Source organism: Spea bombifrons, chromosome 3 (assembly GCF_027358695.1).
Source record: "Spea bombifrons isolate aSpeBom1 chromosome 3, aSpeBom1.2.pri, whole genome shotgun sequence".
Lineage (NCBI taxonomy): Eukaryota > Metazoa > Chordata > Amphibia > Anura > Pelobatidae > Spea > Spea bombifrons.
Genome location: NC_071089.1, coordinates 87,704,599 through 87,729,103, shown reverse-complemented (window position 1 = coordinate 87,729,103; position 24,505 = coordinate 87,704,599). Strand labels below are relative to the sequence as shown.

Sequence of the window (24,505 nt, the reverse complement as noted above, 5' to 3'; positions counted from 1 at the left end):
TTAATAAGGTAAATAAATCCAAACCAATGTTTTTGTTTTTTTTTTGTTTTTTTTTTTATAAAGCGTTAAGTAAAGCAGATTAAACTAAAATATGGAGTTTTTAGGGATGAGGCATCCTTTCAAGGAATATGCCAAAGATTTTTAAGAAGTAATCTGGTTAGATAAATTGGATTATGGGGAACTGAAGGAAAGGCTAAAATTAAAAAAAAAAAAAAGTTCAATTTTATACAGCAAAAAAAAATTAACACAGTTTTCAAAAAACGGAGAAGGGTATGCTGGGTATAGATGATTAACTGAAAGCAGAAGTGCTTAATTCATTTTTTTTCTGCAGTGTATTCCAGTGAGGAATCAATGGTAGAGATTTCACAATTAAAGGAGACTGTAACTTTGCCATCTTTATTACTTGGCTGACCCAGGAGGGAATTTGAGAGCGATTGAATTCATTGAAGGTTAATAGAGCATCTGATCCAGGTTTAGTAACTGAAAGACCTTTACTTTAATTTTTGTAATTCTTATTTTGCTTCTGGAAATGTCCCAGTAGAATGGGGAAAGCAAATGTGATGCCAATATTTAAAATGAAATGCATTCTGTATGGCTAGCATCCATAGTGAGAAAGCTATTTGAAGGAATATCAAGATTAGGAGTGGATTGGCACCTTCTGGCCTGGGGGGATAAACTCAAGTGCCCCCGTAACTAACATATGAGCAAACACACGCTGACTCTAACACACACCCTTACACATATACACTTACTTTAACACGCACTCGCCCTATCATCGCACCTTACCTTCCCAGAAGGCTTTCCTTTTAGGTGCTTGCAATTTTACAGTGTGATCACTTAACGTTGAGTTACATGATCCCTCAATAAGTGGGCCAGTCCAAATCGGAATGACCCTGTTTGAAGAATTTGGACTCGTCCATCCCTGATTAATAGATGCCATCCAGGAAGTTTTGCTTTTCAAAAGTATCATTAGAAGTAGTCAATGTGGTTTTATGATAATATGGTCAAGTCCAGCTAACTTTTAATGAAACTGTAAGCCGCTATCTGGACAGTGTCTACAGTGGATGCAGTCTATCTGGATTTTGCCGAGGATCAGTTATTTGCTATATAATTTAAAATATAGAATTAGGAGATAGTATTCATATTTAGAATTGGTTGATTACAGAAGGTTGCTGGAAATGGAACATTATACAGTTGGACAGACGTTTTGAGTAAAGTAAGTAACCCAAGGGCCTGGCTTGGTCTTTATTTTTTGAGTTTATTTATCCATTATCTGGAACAGGACATCAAAAGCAATATCTCATTATTTGCATATAACAAACAATTATATAAGGTAATTGAATCAGAAATGGATGTCATCTTCTTCCAGAGGTCTTTAGACAAAACAGGAACATTGTTAAAATTATGCATTGGAGACAAAACGTGCAGACTCATAAATTATGCTGCTTCTCCGTGGGGATGTTTTCACTTTGAGAATTTTACAGGCAACACATGGGCATACTCTAAGGCAAGAAGGAAAGAGATCACTTGTTAAACAAAGTAAATGTTTTTTCTCAGTCAGGGCAGTTAAAAAGTAGAATTCATTGTCAAGTCAAATGGATTTGGTTGATTGTTTTGAGGTTTTTTTATTGAAAAAAAAGGACATTAAGGGCTATAACAATTGAATTTTAGTAAACCTGGAAATTGCCTTTGGTGTCAAAGATGGATTTTTTTTTCCTTCTGGGTAAATATTGGATATAAGTCTAATTTGGTATGATTGGGGGTTGCCTTTTTCTGGATCAACAGTTATGAGTTCTTGGAAGGATTAAACGATGGAATTTAAGTCAACCTATATAACTATATTTAATACAGTGTGCTAGTCTGAATACAGATTGCTTAAATGGGAAGCCAGGGATCCCATCAGGCTGTGTAGGTAGACAATTGTGGCGTCTATGGTGGGCAGTGGGAAGGGTCTGCAAGTCATCATCATGGAGGAGAGTATAGATAATCCCTGTTAAGATTAACAATGCAGCCACCATAAATGCAGGAGATTTTTACAGTGTCCACCAACAACTAGGCTAGTGGCTGCATGTATACAAAAAACAAAAACTGTCTGCGCTTCTTACCCTAATAAAGTTGCCAACTTTATTAGGGTAAGAAGCGCAGACAGTTTTTGTTTTTGTATACATTGTACAGCCAATACACTGTTTTTGCAGCATGCTTACACCTGTTTGGTAGGCCTCGTATTATACATTTGTATTTGAGCCTGTGACTAGCTTAGCGCACCGACATTTCTTCTTTTCCCTGTTTGCACATATTTGAGGTTGTTGGCTCCTCATCAGTCTGGTTGCAGCTTGCTGTCCAGGGGTTAATAGGGAGGAGGTTTAATTGCACCTCCCCCAACACATTAATAAGGTTTTGGTAGCAGTATAAACTGCTTTGTGTGTCCACTACGTAGGAGGTGAGAGTCGGTTCTCACCCTATTGAGAGTGTGCCTTGACGTGGCGGGTGAGCTTAATTATGCTTTGGCCAATTCATATAACCAAAACCTCTCATTTATATTATGTTTATATATTTGTTGCCAACTTTATTAGGGTAAGAAGCGCAGACAGTTTTTGTTTTTTGTATACATTGTACAGCCAATACACTGTTTCTTGCAGCATGCTTACACCTGTTTGGTAGGCCTCGTATTATACATTTGTATTTGAGCCTGTGACTAGCTTAGCGCACCGACATTTTTTCTTTTCCCTAGTGGCTGCATGTAGCTACCATGACCGCATTTGTCAAGGTGGCTGCAAGTGGCCAGGCTGGTGACACACAAGTGTGACTAGTTACAGAGGCAACATGAATCCACAACGTACATGTACTTATGACCTTAAAACATGCTATGTAGGTAAGTCCAACCATTTAAATACCAATAAATGCATTTTGCTGTTAAATTGGAGGCCAGTCGGCCAAATATTGCAAATGTTGCTATTGTATCGATGCCAGCTGCTTGTTAAACCCCATACATTATATTGTTTTAGTTAGATTGCACCTTAGCAAAAAACAAGTTAGACAGCATCCAACCAGACCACAGGCATAACTGAGTTTTACAATTAAATATTAAATAATGACCAATGGTGCATCAACAAATAACTTTTGTTGGACCTTAAGGACATTCTTGTTACACCCCTTCTAATTTAATGTTAAATGGGTTTGTAAACATGAAAAATATACTAATAGAGCTAATGTACAATTTTCCTATTGGCTCAAAAGATAATAAGGGTCTCTCAGCAATTAGTTATGCCCAAGTCTAGGGCATATGAGTTTGATCCAAGTATATTTTTTGAACATACTTATAAAGATAATTCTTGGGTTTTCCAAAGAAATTTCCATTAAATGAAGTATACACAGTGCTATTCATCCTTTGGTGAATAAAACTTGTAAAAGGTGTCATAGAGGTGCAGTAAAGATCCCAACAAGTAGGGGTAGAAATTTCATGTTATGGAGCAATTCAGAGACCTCAGCAATAATATAATCTTGAATTATTAGTATTTCGGTAGAAGATTGATAACATACAAGCCCTTGATCCATCTTCTTTTTTTTCAAGGCTCAGAAATGTTTATTTTGATGCCAAGAAATTACATGAATCTTTCACAAAGGCCTTCAAATTTGATTGTATTTGCTTTGGTGATGAGTACCGGTACATTGAGATCAATGAATATTATTAAGTTTGGATCGCATGATTGCATAAATAAAAGGTATTGGATAGCATAGGATAAATTGGTTTGCAACAGAACAGGTTCATTGCCAAACCAGATAATTGTTTAATAATACTTCTAGCATGACCGTTGAAGCTTAGTAAAGCTGTAATGAGCCAATATTTACTTTTCCTGATATTATTTAATAGTGACACAGTTACTTTAATGCAAAACAAAAAAAAGTTTACTTTGTAAACATTTTGGCAAATATGTCTGTATAATTAAGAATTATAACAGATACATCATGGTATTGCCTGTTACTTATATTCCCCATAACCGTGTCTTTGCACTAGTAGTGTGCCAGCACATATTACTGCAAATAGTTTGGCACATGTGAACTGGCACATCAGTCAAACCCAGTGGGCTGCTGGCAAATAGTGGCCTACTGGGGTTCCTCAGTGTGTGTTATTCATATAATATTTTGCAGCAACTGGCCTTAAAGTGCCAAGGCCGCTTTTCGTCCCCTAGTCTGGCCCTGGTCTAAGTAGTGTGTTTCAAGGCAATTATCATGTGCTGCCATAGGCTATTTATTATGTCACTACTAAGCCTTGAGCAGCAGTCCTATTTCTTCTGTAAGTTATCACCATACCTGGGAACTCTCAGAGCTTGACTCAGAGTCTCAGGGTTTTTGCTTTAATCTCAGGGTCATACTATTATTATCATTATTATTATTATTTTTTATTTATATAGCGCCAACAATTTACGCAGTGCTTAATACAATACATATATTCAAGGGGTATGACTAGACGAGAACAAGTGGAGTTTGAATGATACCTTTATTGGCTAACTGAGTAAATATAGATTGCAAGCTTTCAAGACCTCTCATGCCTGATATATATTGTTGTATAACATGTCTGATGAAGGAACCTGAGAGGTCCAGGGATTTCTTTAACCCCAAGACATCTGTAGCATCTAATGTCTAATAATATCATCTGTAATATAATATTGCTCTGGTTTATCATATTCATTTTGAATTAATACCAAAATATAGGTAAAGAGTAACGTTTAGGTATGTTGTTATGCTAGATCACTCCCATTCACATTGAATTGACCGACGTTAAAGTCACATGAATTAAGTGTTTGATCATCTGAAGACAATTTTAGTTTTTTATTAAAACCAAAATGAAGCAAATTACAGTTTGATGGCTATCTATGGCTTTATATCTTTTACCTTTTTGTCCTGTAGGTGATTCAGGTGGTTTACAGTTTGAAAATAAAATAAATTTGTTGCAAGCATAGGAAATGATTCTAGCTCGTAAAGAGCATGTTTATCTTTTGAACAACTGAAATCCCATATTAATAATACCTTTACAAAATATGCCAACATTTACATACTGAATTAAATAGATGTTATGCCTTTTTATTATTAGATTTTGTGACTGTAAAGAATGAGCTGACTTATTGGTTGGCTGGTAGGACAAAGAATATTAAGTGCCTATAATGTGTATGTTAATAATTAATATGAGTTAATAGAATCTTTTCCGAGAGTCATTGAAATGACTAAATTGCATTTTGTACAGTTCCTGAGTTTAAGGCCACCCACTTACAGGCATCAATGATACAGAATGACCTTTTTCTAGAAGCAAAGCAAAAAAGTTCCAATGCGAGGTGAACTTGGGGTCTTCTTGACAATTTACACATTTCTTACTCTTTATTGTGCTTTATTAATGCTCTGAAAATATTAATAGATGACCCTTATTAAGCTTATCACCTGGAGGTGCCTCGACAGTAAGACGGGAGCCATTTAGCACCAAATGCAGGCAAGGATAAGGGCTATCAATATTGTACAAGGGGAAGAACAAATTAGGGAAAAATCAGATATTCCTCTACAAAACATAATTCAAAGTTTACAGAAAAGAAAGTGGTGAGCAGAGCATTATACACTATGGACTCAGTAATGTATTATTACATTACATGTTATTTATAGATCGCTTGTAGTTTCCACAGTGCTAGCATTATTATTTTAAGTTTACAGTTGAGTACGTACACAATTTCATTTCAGTCAGTATTATTACTTTAGTTAATATCCTTTGAAGCAGTTTCATAGGTACATATTAAATTGTTTCCCTGTAATAAATTGAATAGACTTTGGTTATTGGTTATATGATCATTATAAAATACATAGCTTAGAATATACTTTATTCAACAAGATTCGCGTATGACCAATAATATTGCTATTTATTAAGGAAAGGGAAAGTGTGTCCCAAAATAGTTTTTAGGCTTGGCAGTATGATATATTAAAACATTGTCCTTGACACTAGTACACCACTGATAAAATCTTGAAGTGCATGTTGGCTTCTCTCTACTTTCTTAAGACCAATAATAATCTTACATTAGATTTAAGGTAAGGATGTTTTAAACATGCATGAGACATTCAAGGACTTAATAAGGTCTGAGTCTTAAATCAGGAAAGTGGACAGACTAGATAGGCCAAATGATTCTCTGTAGCTTTGCTTGTGGCCACAATAATTAGCAGATATCACGTAAGGATATGTTTAGAGCCGTGACTCAATGGTCTGTATAAGAAATAGTAGCTTAGATGTTTCATGTGTATTGCTAATTGGAACAGCCAGCAAAGATAACCATGGCATCTTTGGGTTTCACATTTAAAGGCTCTTTTTAGGTCATACCTCTAAGTTTTAAATTACCCTTAAGATAGCGTAAGGTCTAAATCTTCCTTATCTGATCTGATTATGACATCATATTTGATATTAAAACATGACATAATCAATGAGAGCATTGATAGTTTAATATATGCCCTATGTGTCTGGAAGTCTCAAATCCAAATGGGTTATGTGTATTCTTCAAATTTGTCATCTTAGTCCTTAAGATTTAGACTTACAACATGATATAGATTTACAAATAATGTTTTTATGCTTTGCTTGTTGTTGAAATGAGTCTGCTTTATGGAAGGATTTTGTGGGCACCTAAAATCAAGTGCTTTATTCATTTGGTTTTTGTTGTGTTCTTATTAACATTCAACAAAACTATAACGCAGCAAACAAAATAATTTGTGCTCAGACTTTTGTGGTTACACAAACCAGCGTCATGTGTTTTGACAAATGATAAGTTTATTCAGTTTATTAATTTAAATCCCAAAGTACATACAGTACAAGTAAAAACCCAAAAACTAATCCTACATTAACATTCTGTTCATTCTATCAGAAACTGCATTGGAAAGTGGTATCATGTATAAACGTTTGAAGCAGGCTCATTCTCATAGGATATTTAAGCAGGAAACACCATAAAAAGAAAAACCCTTTAGTAACACGAAAAGAAAAAAAAGACTTAACAGAAAAAATAGCCACAAATCTGTAATGTCAAGTAACAACAAATGAATAATAATGATTTCATTAAAAAGCTCAATTTGAATCATTGCTTCCATGGAAGAAATAGACCAGAGACCATGCTGATAGGGAGCGGGGGGTCAGTATGTGAGACAGTGCCCTGCTGCATAGAGAGAAAAAACACACAGGAGAAGGGAAGGGGCGTATAGTGCGCGCACACACACACACACACACACACACACACACACACACACACACACACAGTGCCTGTAATAGAACCTGCTCTAAATTCCTTGCTTGTCTGTAGAGGTTAATTTAATGCACACCTTTCCTTACAGACACTCAAATAGTTAATTCTCGTTTGTTACTACAATAGAAAAGGGCTACTTAATGGAAAGAAAATATTTTCTGAACCCAGTTGGGAAAGATCTCTGTTTGGGGCTACACTTACCGGGTGCTCTGTGGTGGTCTGTGAAACCAGTGGTTCTCAAATGTGATTAAGCTGGGCTAGTCATGTAGTGTGAGTAAATAAGAATTGCCAGTCAAATAGTATGTTGCCTCCTTGACATCCCTGGGCAGATAAGAACCATTCATTTTTCTGCTGTGAAGTCCTAAGCCTTAAATCCCCATACTTTATTAACCTCCAAGACTTCTGTTGGGGGCTGATCCACTTATCTACCACCCTTGAGTAAAGTAAAACTTATTTAAATTACATCTAAACCTCTGAGACTCTAGTCATAGATGATGCCCTCTTCTTCTAATGTTTCTCCATCTCTAACACCTGAGATGTGGCTAGGCTTGCTTGGAAGGGAAGTCTAAGTACCCAGTTGAAAATTGATTGATCTGGCACCAGAGAGAAAATTTAGATTCTGCCCTGTGTATACACCACCTTTCAAGCAATTAGCATTAATATTTGTTAGATCTTTGAGAGTTTTCCATGTGCTGGCTATTTAAGCCGGCACATGGAAATAAGGATCTTTAACCATACCACCACTCAATGTCTATCTTTATCATGACATATGTTTGTTAGAATTTGGATCATATGCTATATACTTTCATTTAGAATCACCTAATGTAGCATTTTAACTGTTTTATTATCAATAACCATTAAGGTATAAACATGTACCAAAGAAAAAAATCACCTTAGCATGAATGTTAAAATTTATTCTCAGTAATATCTTGTGTATTAACTTGCAAATTAGCGACACAGAACCAGCGTTGTAGTTAATTACCTGCTCCATGGCTTCCAACTGTAAATATACAGAGTATGACACTTTCTATGGGCAGTTTAACAATATTTTTATAGCTGAATTCTACTGAACAATAATCCAAAAAAACGTGCCTAATAATGGAATTTGAACGGGAATAGCTTTCTACTTGAAATTTGCTGAAAAGATTAATCACTTTTCCTTCCCTGGGGAACCTTTAGAATGACCATAAATAAACAGAGCATTTAGCAATGTTCAATGGGAGGTCAGTAATATCATCCCTTTTGTCTGTTCTTCTGTATTGTTGCCAATATTTGTAGAAGCAGAATGTCGCCCTACAATTTGATTTGATATACTGCAAGCTAAAATTACATGGTCTGGCATTTGGATAATTTTATTATCAAAGTTCAAATGAAATCACCTTTGTTTTAAAAGGACAGTTAATGTCCCTAACACCTTCACTAAAGAAGAATTCATATTGAAGTACCCCGTAAGTAGTTTATGCATTTTTAAAAACAAAATGAGGTAGAAGCTGCAGCTCTTCAGCCTCTTCCATGGTCCAACTGATTGGCTGCTTGAAGAAGTGCATGGGGGTCTAAATAGACCCATGTCTGCTGGAGCTGACTGGAGGTAAGCATATCACTTGCAGGGAGATATGTTCCCCTGAACACATCTTCTACGTGCAAAAAAGACAAGGGCAGGGGATGGAGCAAAGGTCTATGGGGGGATTCCGCAGAACACCGCGGAAAGTAAAGTGTCTCTTTAACAACATTTTATGGATGAACAGCAATGTTAAAGGGAAATCCAATTCATCTTACTCCATGGGGCTTATTCGCACAGTTGGCCTATGGGGATACAATTATTTTGTAACAATAACATGCTGAGTGTCTGAGAAGTTTTTTTTTTAAAATATTAGACATCCTTCTTATACTGAAAGGATTAAAGCTGCTCTCTCATTCGGCTGCTATGCATAAGATTGTGAAATTGAACTCATCCGCCATAAATTAATTATAAATAGTGCATTTGCATTCAATCAGCATATTTTTGTCAGCTATCCACTATCCACTCTGCTTACTGTGCACAGGCTGACCATCCAATCTGCTAATTAACTGTGGTACGTGATTCCTGAACATAATTTAGAAGAACCGGTAACTCACAAACTTTTGAGCATATTTTACAAATGATCAAAGTAAATTCGCTCTTGTACTGTAGTCTTTTTTGCATATTTTAAAAAAATACAACTTTTATTTTATTCTGTTTCCGTGACATTGTATTGATGAGGGCTTTATAGTAAGATGAGCCCGTTCCACATAAGACCTGTCAAAAAGAACACAAATTACCTACCTAGATTGCAGGGGCGGGCTGGGCCAGAGGGGGCCCCCAGGCCGCCCTGAATCTAAATTAAGCGACCGCGCCAGGGCCATCTATAATGCGGTGCAAAAGCCTCGGCACACCGAGATGCAATGTGTGTGTTTGGTGTGCCAGTGTGGCAGAGCCTGTCCTGGTATGTGTGTATTTGGATGTTGGTGTGGCAGAGCTTGTCCTGGTGTGTGTGTGGGTGTTGGTGTGTCAGAGCCTGTCCTGGTGTGTGTGTTTGGGTGACAGTGTGGCAGAGCCTGTCCTGGTGTGTGTGTTTGGTGTCAGTGTGGCAGAGCCTGTCCTGGTGTGTGTGTTTGGTGTCAGTGTGGCAGAGCCTGTCCTGGTGTGTGTGTTTGGTGTGTCAGCGTGGAAGAGCCTGTCCTGGTGTGTGTGTTTTGGTGTCAGTGTTGCAGAGCCTGTCCTGGTGTGTGTGTTTGGGTGTCAGTGTGGCAGAGCCTGTCCTAGTGTGTGTGTTTGATGTGCTGGTGTGGCAGAGCCTGTCCTGGTGTGGGTGTTTAGATGTCGATGTAGCAGAGCCTGTCCTGGGGTGTATTTGGCCATCTGTTTCCTGGCACTTTACTTACTGTAGGAATAAATATAACTATGTAGTTTTTACTTATCCAGAGATAAAATGCCCTTCTGAATTTGTAGTCACTTCAGAGGACAAAACTTTCTAGGCCCAGAAACCAGTGGGAGGAAAAATAAAGCTTTTCTGTTATTTACTCCATTTCAATCTGCATATTTTATTAAAAAAGGATAAGTGGCAGTAAATTGTGGCTTTCAGACATCCTGTGTATGATGCCTTTTTTTAAGTGTACTGATTACTTCCAATCACATTACATCAATATGCGTTAGAAAATCAGGAAAAGATGTCCATGGGTGGTGGGCTGGTTCGGTGGCGCAACGGGCCACTTGACAAGACTTGCCCCCCCCAAGGCCTTAGGCTGCCAGCCCTCCCCTGCTAGATTGCGAACAGGATAAACCCTAGCTTTTCTAGCAAAACAATGCTAGTATAACATCTTCCTACTGTATACACTTGCTTTTTAAACGTTATAGTGGAAACACTAGCAAAGTACCAGTCATGTGTTCTGGCCTAGGCCCAGGGTGGCAGGTCAAGGGGTGGCGGCAGCCCCTGTGCATCCTAACAGGGAGGCTAGGCTCTGTGTAACGCCATTACTCAAAGGGCCGGTTAAAAGTTGGATCAGTGAACTGCCCCAGTCATCAGCTGTTTACTTCAGTGACATCATATACCAACACTTACCAAGCTCCTAGAATCAATACTAGACAGAGTTAAAGAAGACATTAGAGGCTCTCTTCTGTCCTCTGCTCTGCCCTGTTGCTGGTGTACTACACAAGCCAGAATAATGCAGATGGATCCACAGACTTTCTGCACCTCTCTTTCTCTGCGGATCCGTCAGCATTATTCCTGGTATAGTAGCGGTATATTAGTTCCACTAAGCCTCGGGTGCGCTGAGCCTCGGGTGCGCGCCAAGGATTTGCCCTGTTGCAGAAGTACACAGAGGAGAACAGGATGATGTAGGGGAGAGCCAGGAGAAGAAAGAAAAGAATGAGAAATGGAAAAAGAACAAGAAGAAGAGGGGCAGAGATGGAGATGGAGAAGCTTAGACACTGAAGCAGTTGTCTGAGAAGGTTGAGACATTGAGAGAGAGAGAGCGCGAGAGAGTGAATGAGATTGAGTGACAGCAAATTGTGTTTCTGAATCAAAAAGGCCTCCAAATTTCATCTGTACTGAAAGAACAGGAAACAAAATGTGTTGTTTAAAATTGAATGGACCAAAAAATGAAATGAGGCATTTGTCAGAATCATGTTTAGTCCATAATAAATAATAATTACGGGTTTGACTTCTTTTGTTCATGTCACAAATTGAAATCCATAGGTCTTGTTACAACAATTTGTTTCTCAAAGTTATTGAATAACGTACCTTAGCTAGAATGAGCTAAAATGTATTGAGCTGAATTTTTTACATGCATCATGCAGTGTTTTTCATTTTCAGACTATTCAGTTTAGACTTCTTTCAGTGTAGCCATTGTGAGAAAGATAATGACTCTCATCAGTCGCCTGCCTGAAATCACTTAATTGTTAAAGTGAAATCCATTGTTGCAGCATGGTCATCCTGCTTTATTCATTGCTTTTCCATTCTTACTCTGTCGATCCAATGACAGATTGTGATCCTGTTTTTGGAATACCATGGGAGTAATTTTGACAAAGCCCTTATCTTTGGTTAACCAATAATCGTAGCTAATGAAAAAAAAAAATTCCATGCCGCTTTACTGTGCATTAAGAAAAAAAAAGTTTAAAACTGCATTTTACTTTATAAGTTTTTATTATTTTGATAGCTAATGCACTCAATGCAAAGCATATTGATATAACAGACTTCATTTAAATCTGGAATGATGTTACGGACTCAGTACCATTGAAAACATGTTTTGCTTTGAATTATAGGTTTCTATTTTCTTTTGTCTACATTAGGCAAAATCACTGCACTTTTTATTTACACATATACTGTAAGCCTTGTATACAGTAATTTTTAAATCTGGGTAATTACCGCTGTATGTATATCCATATAATACATAATGATAATAATATACCACTTAAAAGCGTGTGTATATTCAGGTAGTACCTTAATAAACCATATATCACATTTTTATAGCGGCCTGTGAAGAAAAACTAGCCTCCAGGGCACAGGACTGAGCTGTTGTTTTAGAGACATCTGGTGGTTGATGTCAGGAATTTTTAAAGTGTTCAGAGCTCTCATGAAAGTTGCTGTTCCATTTAGACAAACACTGAGCTCGCTAGTATGCTAAGCAGATCTGTTATTCTCTTCTTTACTGTGAAGGAAATGTTTGGTTGTTTTTTTTTTTATGTTTTAATGGCAACAGCCCATCAGTGCACACAGCCACGTGTTCCTGGCAAGAATTCTGAAAGAGGCAAACATTTAGGCTATTAGTTATTTCTAGGGGGAGTTTGAGCATTGAAGGACCAGTTTAATGCCCCTGATACCCCACTTAAGAAGAAAGCATATTAGCCCGTACCTGAGCTAGAAGCTCCAGCTCTGCTGCTACAGCTACCGTCCTCAATGTCTGGTGATTCTCGCCACTGATTGGCTGCTTGAAGCACATAGGCACAAGGCACAAGACTAGAAGCCTGCCTTTAGCATTCACGGAGCTGGCGTGGTGCTTTAAGTACTACCTGCAATTATTTTTCATATGCTTCACTTAGTTCTAAAATTAAGTACAGCAGTGTAGGTGAAATAGACCACTTGTTTTCCCAAATTTTTGCATTTTATTTTACATAAACCATTGTCACTGTGTTTAAAGATTAAAACAAGCAATATATGTAATCCATTCTATGTACAGGCATTTTGACATCTTCATTTATTAACTTCTTAATTCCAGTCTATGGTCCATAGATGATTATTCATAGGTAATTGTCCAAAATCATTGATGAACAATTACCTATGCATATTCCATGGAAAGCCTGGAATTTTTCCATTTATACTCTATGTAGCTGTTGCTTTATTCTTTTATGTGTTAATTTAGTGGCTACATTTAGTAAACTTGTTGATGCACAGATACCCATAGGGACAGAGTAACATTTTACTCTGAAGGGTAGTTCAGCGTTGTATTACCACGGCATTACTTTGTCATGCCATTGTTTTGATCTTTCAGTGGAGATGGTGAGTTAAGGAGTTATCTTTAAGGTTTTTAAGTTGGAAAAGGGTTTTTCACTATAGGAAGGGTCTGTAGCCCAGAAACATTTGCATGTATGTCTATTATAATGCAACAGACACCACTATCCTGCCTGGAGAAACAGGAGAGTGACCAGAAGACTCTGTGTCAAAGTCCCCAGGTATGCACATCCATGTATTTAAACAATGCTTGAAAACTACAGAAGAACTACAGGAGTCTCACTTTTTTTAGTATTTTGCATTGGTTTCTATGGATTTAGGTTTTCATCAGTCTCTGAAGACTCGCGACTATATCTTCCTATATGATTTAAATATGATTTATCCCAGAGAAATAGATATGTCTAGGATGAAGAGCAATACAAAATGTCCTTGTACTTATTTCCCAAAGGTCGTTTATTAACGATGAAAACAGATCACATTTCAAGGTCAGACTATATAATGTGCTGTAATAATGTTTTGATGATGGTGTCAGTTCCATCTTGTGATTCTAACTGAAATGCAAAACTAAAATGAACATGCAAAGTGAGCGACTTCACTGATCCACAGGGGATCCAGACAGGTGTGCTGGAAAAGAAAAAGTTTCTAAATGATGTGCAGGAGAAATGCAGATTACTCCTAAAATATTATTTCTCCTGCCAGCGTTTACTTTTGGATGTCACCAAAGTGCTCCAGGCGTAGTTCCAAAGAAATGCCAATAGGTAAGCCTAAAGCAAGACGGCAACGTAATTAGCTGAATCAAGACACTCCATTTCGAGGAGCCTCAAGGGCATTGCTCAGCAGGTTAATTCTCTTCAAGAAAAGTAGGCTATTATTAGCTACAAAGCAAAAGTAAACCAAAAGGGATTTCCATACACAGACTCATGCCTGTATAGACGCAGAACGCACTTTCCACCGAGTAATAATTAAAGTCTAGAACGCATTGGTCTTCAAACCACTTCTCAGAAAAGCAAAGCTACAAACAAGGGTTATGCGAAGCTGTAACAGAATGTAAGAATACGACAAAGGAGAGTCGCTCTAACGAACGCACAGTTATAATATATAGCTTTGCATACATCCATACAATAGTAAGCACTTCTAAGACCTTTTTTCATCCAAAGCTATTTTATTTTCTTCGCAAACTGGGGTTTTGTGTGAAATGTTTTCAAGAACTGAAAGATATAGGGCAGAGTACGACAAACATGAGGCTAATGGGTCGACAGTGGTCTGGATTTAAACATGGAGATAAATCTATCACTAGTAATTAAATAGCAATTCTCACATAATAGATTAGAACGGTAACAAATGTCTATCTCAGTTAATAATTCTGGGCCAATATAGCGGTGTTATCCCATATTTTTCGTATTGCAGAATTGCTTTTCAATTAACTGTGATAACTTGATCCTCAGCCTTGAATGAAATGTATAATGTCCATTTAGCAAGCAAAAGAATCCTGTCCATAATTTGAATTGTGTAATTCAATCACAACTCTTGCTACATGTGAGTTAAGTTGTGTGTGTGTGTCTCTTTTCATCCCTAATGATTCTGATGTCGTTATGACTCTCTACGGTAAACTTCACCCTACGTTTTTGAGAGAGGCGGCTTAGAGTGCTGGACGTATATGTAGAGTATACGAAGTGTTACAGCTGTGTCAGAATTCCAGACGGGTTGTTTGAGATACTATTAACTACTTGTTAAGCTGTGAATGATTTGTGATGTAATGAAAAGAATCTCATCTCACTACATTAAAGATACATTGCCAAGGGCCTACTTGACAAGTTTAAAGCAAAGTTGGCCCAAGCAAATATATTGATAATTGAGTTGGAAATCCTCATTTCACCTGAATTTATTTATTTTAATGATAGGCGGTTTCAGCTGGAACAAATGAATGATATACCGTTTTAGAAGTATGAGGACAAAAGTTAGATAACAGCATAATTAATGTTTTACAATCATGTATCATGGATACTCTATCCTTACATATGACCAGGACACAGTCATGCTTGACTTTGTACAAATAAAGTAACTACATCTTGTTCTACACATTTTTATGGTAAGTCTTGAGTGACCTTTGAAATTAAATCTTTGATGCTATTAATTTACAATGTGATACAAGATTAGGCATGAAATTATGTGTTAAATGGTTATGGTTGGCATGGTTTTCTTGTGTAATGGTGCATGAAGAATTAATGATCTCGCATATGGCCAGCTCAAAAAAAAATATATTAAAGAGTAAACCATTTTTGGGATAAAAAACAATTATAGGTCTGTGGTTGTTTTATTCAATATCCTTCAAAGGAAAAATCTGTACATGGTGCATGCAGTTAAACACTAAGACAACGTACCAAATCCTCTTTCCAAACCTAAATATCACAAACAATATTACATAAACAATTATATACATTTTTTCTTGTATTATCACAGTATTAAATGTTTGCTAATTGCATGAACATACATGAAGTCTGTGTAAAATACCTTTTTATTGCAGCATTATAGAGAAAATATGTAACTGGAATGGTAGGGAAACCAGGGCCACCATTAGGCAGAGGCAAGTGGCACTTCTGCACAGAGACCTTCACTCAGGAGAACCCTCAGTGGGACTGCTTACCAAGTTAAGGGAATGCAAAGACCTTAAGTCTGAGGGACTGTGAATTTGAGGGAGACTGGGGGTCCCACTTACCCCTTCCTAATGACAAAGTGGCTCCGGAAACCCTCTGTGCCCAGGCCACTGTCCCCACAAGTATCTTAATTCAAATTGTCTTTATATGACCTTTATTCAGTGGGATATGGACTTTCCCTTCAAGTGAGATGGCGGCCAATTTTTCCTAGGTTGATGAACATCACTGTGGTCTGAGGACCTCAAACTTCATACTGTGAACATCACCTCTTAGGTCTGCTCATGGCTCAGTATTTTAAACTCATATAACATATAACATATTTCGATTTGCCGTATAAACTTGCTAGGGTCAGTCATTTCCTTGGACCCATACATTTTAACCTATCTTATTTTTGAAATATGTTGAGGACTGTGACGGGAGGTCCTTAACCCCGACTGGGTATACCCACCAAACGTTGCTTCCTTCCAGAGACTTTGGGGATTAACCCTCTCAGTGCTAGACAGAACTAGCGGTAGAAAGAGATAAAGCAGGACTTGTCAGAGTGGAGCCGTGCTGTAGCTGACCAAAATCTAGCTGATACAGCGCATGTACTGTCCTGAAAAGGACAGTAAGTGATTATAGCAGCCTACCCCAAGCACAGCAGTGCCCATATAACCCTAACTCGTTGTTTTGGGGGTGATCCCTCTCCCAACCACCCCTCGTCTGCCAGGGGCATCCGAGATATTTAGGGTTAAAAGTCCTCTGCAGCCCCAGTTCCGTGACAAGGATTACTGTTGTACCTTTTAGGATAATAAGGTTAGCTGCAACTAAATTTGCAAGGAGTTAGGACGGTGAGCTAAGTGCTAATTTAGATCAGTAACGTCTCAAACTAAGAGAAAAAAGAAAGCTGTTAATCTTGTAACAGCTGAGCACTCACAAATGAAATTGAACCAACATTTACTGATCCTCCACAAAGTTCCAGCTGTGAAAATTTAGTGGATAAAGCTTTTCCATGTTAATGCTTTTCTGTAAAATGTGGCCCCTTCTCATCACTTAACTAATCATTTGAACAATGTTTTCCGGAATGAATGAAGTTTGCTAGCATTTACTTTCCTGCTGTTGCCTTATGATGCTCAGATTTTTTCACATATATAAATAAGTTCTCCTGCAATGTGGATATTTTATTGATCTAGACATTTCCAGAGTGACGGAACATTATGTTTCAAACCTTCGGACACTCACGTAATATGATTGAGATGTTATATATACTGTGTATGCTATATCCAGGGCCGGCCTTTGGGGTGTGCGACCTGTGCGACCGCACAGGGCGCCACACTCCAGGGGGCGCCGCCGCGGGGTCCGCTGCCGCCAGTAGCGTACCTAGCGGGGGGGGGGGGCGGTCCGCACCGGGTGCCGCTCATCAGGGGGGCACCCGGCACCCCTCCAGAGACGGACAGCAATTTCCGCCGCTGGAGGAGCAGGCTCGCAAGGGAGCGGTATCGGAGGTCTTTAACAGACCTCCAGCTCCCTTGAGTGATTTTAAGCCGGTTCAAGGATCTCCCTTGAACCCGGCTTAAAATCGCTCAAGGGAGCCGGAGGTCTGTTAAAGACCTCCGATATCGCTCCCTTGTGATCCGCGCGGCAACAGCTGCTGTGCGCCGGGGTTTGTTGTCAGATCCCGGCGCACAGCACTGAAGCCGCGCCCACCGCTGTCTGTGCCCTCTGACCCGGAAGAAGACAGAGAGGACAGAAGAACTGAAGAAGAGGAGCGAAGAGGAGGAAAAGAAGCTGTAAGGAGAAAAGAGGAAAGGTAGGAAAGCATTCAGTGAGAGTGGATTGGTATGTGTGGATTAGTATGTGTGGATTGGTATACGTGTGCATGAGTATATGTGTGGATTGGTGTATATGTGTGGATTGGTATATATGTGTGTGGATTGGTATATATGTGTGGATTGGTATATATGTGTGGATTGGTATGTGTGTGGATTGGTATATATGTGTGGATTGGTATATGTGTGGATTTGTATATGTGTGGATTGGTATATATGTCTGGATTGGTATATATGTGTGGATTGGTATATATGTGTGGATTAGTATGTGTGGATTGGTATGTGTGTGGATTGGTATATGTGTGGATTGGTATATGTGTGGATTGGTATATGTGTGGATTGGTGTATATGTGTGGATTGGTGTATATGTGTGGATTGGTATATATGTGTGTGGATTGGTATATATGTGTGTGGATTGGTATATATGTGTGTGGATTGGTATATATGTGTGTGGATTGGTATATATGTGTGGATTGGTATATATGTGTGTGGATTGGTATATATGTGTGTGGATTGGTATATATGTGTGGATTGGTATATGTGTGGATTAGTGTACGTGTGGATTGGTATGTGTGTGGATTGGTATGTGTGTGGATTAGTGTATGTGTGGATTGGTATATATGTGTGGATTGGTATACCTGTGGATTGGTATGTGTGTGGATTGGTATGTGTGTGGATTGGTATACGTGTGGATTGGTATACGTGTGGATTGGTATACGTGTGGATTGGTATACGTGTGGATTGGTGTATGTGTGGATTGGTAAGTGTGTGAGAGTGATGGGTGTTATGCTGTACCATTTCCAATGTCTTTTTCATGATCTAATTATGCTCTAAAAGTACATCATAACTCCCATCACTCTATGCTGTTCCATACACTGGCAGAGCTGGGAGGCAGAGGCCTTGCACCCCCACCGCAGGACTCCTGAAAGGTAAGTGAACTTCAAAGAGGGAAAGGGTAGATAGTTAGGAAGGGGTAGATAGGGAGAAGGGAGTGAGGCAGGGGAAAGGGGGTAGATAGGGAGAAGGGAGTGAGAAGGGGTAGATAGGGCAGAAGGGAGTGAGAAGGGGTAGATAGGGCAATCATACTCCTATCATGCCAAGTCTGCGAGTACATCCTGGAATCTGGGTATGCCTGGGCATGATAGGAATGTGATTGCTGTTAATTATATATATATATATATATATATATATATATGTATATATATATATGTATATGTATATATATATATATTATTGTTATTTAATTGTTTTGTCCTATTTTGGTGTGTTACTTACTTTAAATAAAAGTGTTAGATTTTTTTATGGTGTGGGGGGGTCATATTCGGTTTTGGCCAGGTAAATGCTGCACTTTCGGTTTCAGTCCAGAATTTGTTTCGGTGCATCCCTACTACTAAGCCAGACAATGAAGTGGTAGGCCTACACCACATCAATGCTTGGCGTAGTATATAGTGATTGGGGTTTTGTTACAAGTTTTTATTCCTTTCTTTTTTTGGGATGGGGGGGCACCAGAGGAGTAGTCCGCACAGGGCGCCAGAACACCTAAGGCCGGCTCTGGCTATATCACCAAAAGTATATGGACACCTGACCATCATGCTTATATGAGCTTGCTTGACATGCCATTCCAAAATGATGGGTCATAATATGGAGTTGCCTCCCTTATTTGCTACTAAAACAGCATCCACTCTTCTGGGAAGGCTTGCTACAAGAGTTTGGAGTATGTCTGTGGGAATTTGTGCCCATTGAGCCAAAAGAGGCATTGGTGAGGTCAAATACTGATGTTTGACCAGATGGCCTGGCATGCAGTTGGCACTCGAGTTCTTCCACACCAGATGCCTTCCCCATACTGATGCCACAGAGTTGGAAACTTACAATTGTCTAAAATGTTTTTGTATAGCAGTAATATTAACCTTCATTGGAACTAAGGGACCTAGCCCAAACCCTGAAAAAGCCCATTTAGCCCTCCTCCAGTAAACATTACAGTAGGCTCTATGCATTCTAGTAGGTAGCAATCCTGGCATTCGCCAAACTTAGATCCGTCCATCAGACTTCTAGATATTGAAGTGTGATTCAGAGTCCAGTGGCGGGATGCTTTACACCACTCCAGCCATAGTGTGCGTTTGTGTAAGTTCTCAGACATGGAAACCCATCCTTTTGATAGACAGTTATTGTGCTGATGTTCGTTCCAGAGACTGTTTGGAACTCTGTAGTGAGTGGTGCTACAGGGGACAGGTGAATTGTACGTGCTACGCAATTCTGCACTTGGCGGTCCCACTCTGTGAGTGTACGTGATCTAGGGCTTTGTGGCTTAGGTGTTGTTATGGCTACACACGTGCATTTCACAGTAATTGCACTTACAGTAGACCCTTTCCTGCTCATGCTTACTTTAATTACTCACTAAAACACACAAATATGAATTTTATAGGAGACAGAGGAGTTACAGTTGACCGAATGTGGATTTATTTAGGCGGGTTTGTTTGCATCTGGCTCTATAATGTATTCTGTTACCATGGTATCTCAATGAAAGTGGGTGAGATCAGAACAATCATCTTTAGGCAGCCAGATATAAGTTAACAAACACTGACCAGCATACTGAACTTTGATACCTCATGTCCCTGCTATATCTTTTACAAGGCTTGGTTTCTACAGATATATTTTCCATATGAATAAAGATCTATTTTTTTTCTCATCTTGCCTCAAAAAGAGAAATGTAAATGTTCTTCATTTCAGAGACCCATTTCAAAGTATATTTTATTTGAAATTGATAGGGAAGAAATAGACCATTCTCTGCAAAGTCCTCAAGGTTTTTACATTATAATCTAAAGAAGGAAATTTAGATAATCAGAATAGTGTTATGGGAATCCTGGAATTTGGGATATTATGGGTCTTCTTCTAATGTGATAATGCTAACATTAAATTTGTAGCCTCTAAGATCGAATGAGTACCTTCATCTGTCTATAGACCTTATTATATTTCAAATCTAAAGCAGCCCTGACTGCTTCCACCTAATTATTCCTTTTGATGCCAATGGGAAAGAACACGAGAATACTGTCACTTCTGTGTAACCACTCACAAATGATCTTAGGGACATGTCTGTAGGCCTTCAACAAATAAAAATCTCAAGAGGAGAACAATTAGCAAAACTGCATGGATTTAGTCTACCAAAATTTGATTAATTCAATTCAGATCGCTAACGAAACAATACAATGTTACTAACAAAAACTCTTTAAAAATGCTACAGCCCGAAGGACGAGTAGAATTTGTAGGCTATAATTTTAAATGAACATTTCACATTTTCAAATAGTAAATTTTTGTGCAGAATCTATTTTTGTTACAGAGCATGCATGTTTTTAAAGCAGTCTAGATATTAAATACAGTTTCTAAATTCCTAGCATTTTTTATTAATACACCACTTTTCTGTTTCAATGGGATATAAAACATTACTATCAGTCTTCACTGCAATGTTGTGAAAAGCAGAATGTTTAAATCTGTCCTTTGGAGATACATTTTATTTCTTATAAATCGTATTCCATCTCATCTTCCATAATCATTCTTTTTATGATTTATAAAAAAAAAAACTAAATAAAAAAAAAAACCTAGACCTAGATAATTCAAACCAACAATATTTCCAAGGTTCTTCCAACACTGTAGGAGATACTATTCAAATGGCAGCAAGAAATCCTTCTATACTAAGGGCTCTTATCCTACATTTAAGATTAATGTATAACCAGTGCTTTCACGCTGTGGATTGCTAACTAATATGACAAGAGTCTTCAAGAGCTGGAGGTCCATGATTATTTTTTATCTTTATTGTTCTTTTAAAAAGCACTTCCATCTCAGAGTAACTGCTTACAAAAAGTGCAGTAGTTAAAATAGTAGAATTAAAAATGTGTATTTTTGCTGTCTATAAATTAAAATTACATTATTTAAAAATTACAAACATAATAAAACCAAAATTCTGACCCAGTGTGAACAGATTAATAAGCATAGAAGTTACATTGGCATTGCCAGGCATAAACTATTTACTCAAAAATAAAGTATGCAAATTAGAAAAATAGCTTTGGTTTTATTATGTTTGTAAGTTTTAAATAATGTCATTTCAATTTATAGACAGGAAAAAAATACACATTTTTAATTCTACTATTTTAACTACTGCACTTTTTGTAAGCAGTCACTCTGAGATGGAAGTGCTTTTTAAAAGAACAATAAAGATAAAAAATAATCATGGACCTTTGGCGAATGTGAAGGCTATGTAAAATATAACACTTGCATTAAAAGGGTTAAATATGTGTTTGCCTGATTACCGGGCATAGTACACCATGGAGCTGCACCTGGCCAGGTTGCTATGATCCTATCAAGCAGCTTCAGAGGGGAGAGCAACTGTATAAGCTAAGATTTAACTAAAGGTCCTGCGGCAGATCAATGCTGTCTGAATGCATCATGGATTCATATAATTATTTTGGATCCATTTCTGCTTAGAAAGATTTAGAAGAAACAGAGGCGGATTAAATAGGGGACTAAATTGTTGCATAAAAGAAACTACAGTTTATTAAAAGCATAGCGGATTATGACCTTACTGCTGCTCAGGACACATTTTCAAGAGCAAACGCTACTGACAAAATTGCAAGAAAGAGTGGCTTATCTCGTAAAGCAACGTAAAGCTCTTGGAGAATAATGAAAAGAGGCTAACGAAAAAACAAAAGACAATTTACTGGCGTTGATTACAGCTGTTAAAAAAAAAGGACTATAGCTCTTTCATTTTACCTATCACTTTAAACAATCAGTTCTACCTTCTCTCTAGAGAATCCATTCAGTATTATCAGGCATTATAACATAAGGAGAGCTTTGTGAAATGGACACTGATTGTCCTCATGTTCTTCAAATAAGTGACTCAAAATATCCATCTCTCAGGTCGCTACGTCACCCCATCAAGTCCTCCACTGTCAGAAAGGGCAACGTTGGGCAACACTCTAAGATGTTTATTTGGACCAGCGGCCGGTCCTCCTCATCATACAGACCCGATGAAAGAAGGTATGTGACTACTTTACACGCATAATCATTTATAACTGTATCTTTACATGTTCAGTATTATTCTAAAGAACTGTATGACAGTATCACCAAGGAACCAGGTGTTTATTAATTAACATGTTGATCAATTAATTATTAAGAACATGTTCTACAAGCTGTTCCCCACAAAAAAATAATGAACGCGCGTGATGTCATTGTGCACATCAATGGTGTTGAGGGCCCTTTTGAGAACATGCAGAGATCTATAATTGCCACTTTAAATGAATCCAAAAATAGAATATCGGTGTATATGCAAGTTTCCTCTTTTGCTTTTAATATATTACTAATTTAATATCCTTGGGTAGCATGTTTTTCTGAAGAGCCTTGCTGTGTATATAAGTTATTGTCATGCAGTTGTTTGCACCCGAATGAAAGAGCAGGATCTACCTGTAAGATCCAAATATATTTATATTAATATAGAAGTATTAATAATCATAATAATGTCATTTTGCATGAACATAGGGTTGTGCCATGCAGCCAAATCTGACAAGGATAACTTCCAGGACTTTAGTCCATTGTGGCTGGTTTAAATATATGTCTTGTAGAAAGTATCACAGTTGATAATGTGTTTTTATCCAGTTTATAATTCTCGATTAGATTATGTGCATGATAGCCGATTAACAAAGGAAGCTTATACTTTCAGCTGCAAGAAAGATTGAATGCTGTTTTTATAGCATTAAGACTTTCAGCCTTGGATAGCATGTGTATTGCATTAAACTAAACCGTGGGATCCTTATCCTATTCAAGCTATATAGGCAGTCTATCAGAGAACTCTAATACGTTTACATTGCTTGTGTCCCATCTATTTTTAAACAACCCTCGTGTTAGGCAGAACTCAAATGCTTGGTGCACAAGCCATCCATTTTTAAAGCTCCAACCATAGATGAGTGTAATCTTCGGGTCTTGAGCTGTTTTTGAATGTTGTTTATCTTGATGGTCTCAGGCTACGTTATATCTTAGAGTTGATCATGACAGATGTAGTTTAACATCTGCTGTGACTAAGCCTAAGATGTAGTTTGAGGTACACATTAACTAGCTCCAGGACCAGATGACCTAGACCTCTGCAAGGTCACTGTCTGTCATTGAGCACACCAACCTTACAACTCATAAGACCATTAGTTTGGTTGGAATGAATGTAGAGGCTAGTTTAACTTATAAAGGTTTATATAAATGGAGATATGGGGTGTAGTGTAGGCAGATGAAAGGTTGTAGACAGGACTACCTGCCCACCTTGCCGTCAGATTTCCACTGTTTGCAAAAGTGAGACAGAGGGGCTGCTTAGTAGGTCAGTGTCTGAAAATCAGGACTATTATGCAAAGAAACAGGATGGTCGGGAGCTATGCAGTTTTAAAACTAGATTAATGTCTGTTTTATTAATAAGGTATAATTTATGTGTAGGAGATATAGATCGCTGCATGCATGTATGTGCTCTAGCTGTAGAAATGGTTCTTGCTATGTCATTTAGCATCTTTTTCATGTAAGTGAAGTAGCCTTTTTACTAATCACCCAGCAGAGAAGTCTATATTTCACATCTGACTGTCTATTTCTACTTTGATTCCAACCTTCAAGGAAACGGTGTAAAAATGTCACAATAATAAGTATAAGTAGAGTTATTACAGCTATATAAAGGGTGAAGACTATAGCCGGAGAATGAGGACCTACTGTTGCCTCTTAGCAAGTGGTTATCTTGTGTAACTTATAAAATGGTACACGTATAAAACCCTTATGCCCAAGTAAAGTACAATATTGCAATT

General features: G+C 38.0%; 1 protein-coding gene across 2 annotated transcripts in view; it reads left to right on the top strand.

The window, feature by feature from the left end:
• KCNMB2 (potassium calcium-activated channel subfamily M regulatory beta subunit 2) overlaps positions 1 to 24,505 on the top strand; it is a 110,962-nt gene that overhangs the window by 58,807 nt on the left and 27,650 nt on the right. For both annotated transcript variants that reach the window (XM_053458847.1, XM_053458846.1), the window contains one exon: positions 22,596 to 22,715. In XM_053458847.1, coding sequence (XP_053314822.1) covers positions 22,660 to 22,715 — 56 coding nt within the window. In that variant the 5' untranslated portion in view covers positions 22,596 to 22,659. The remainder of the gene's footprint in view (positions 1 to 22,595; positions 22,716 to 24,505) is intronic.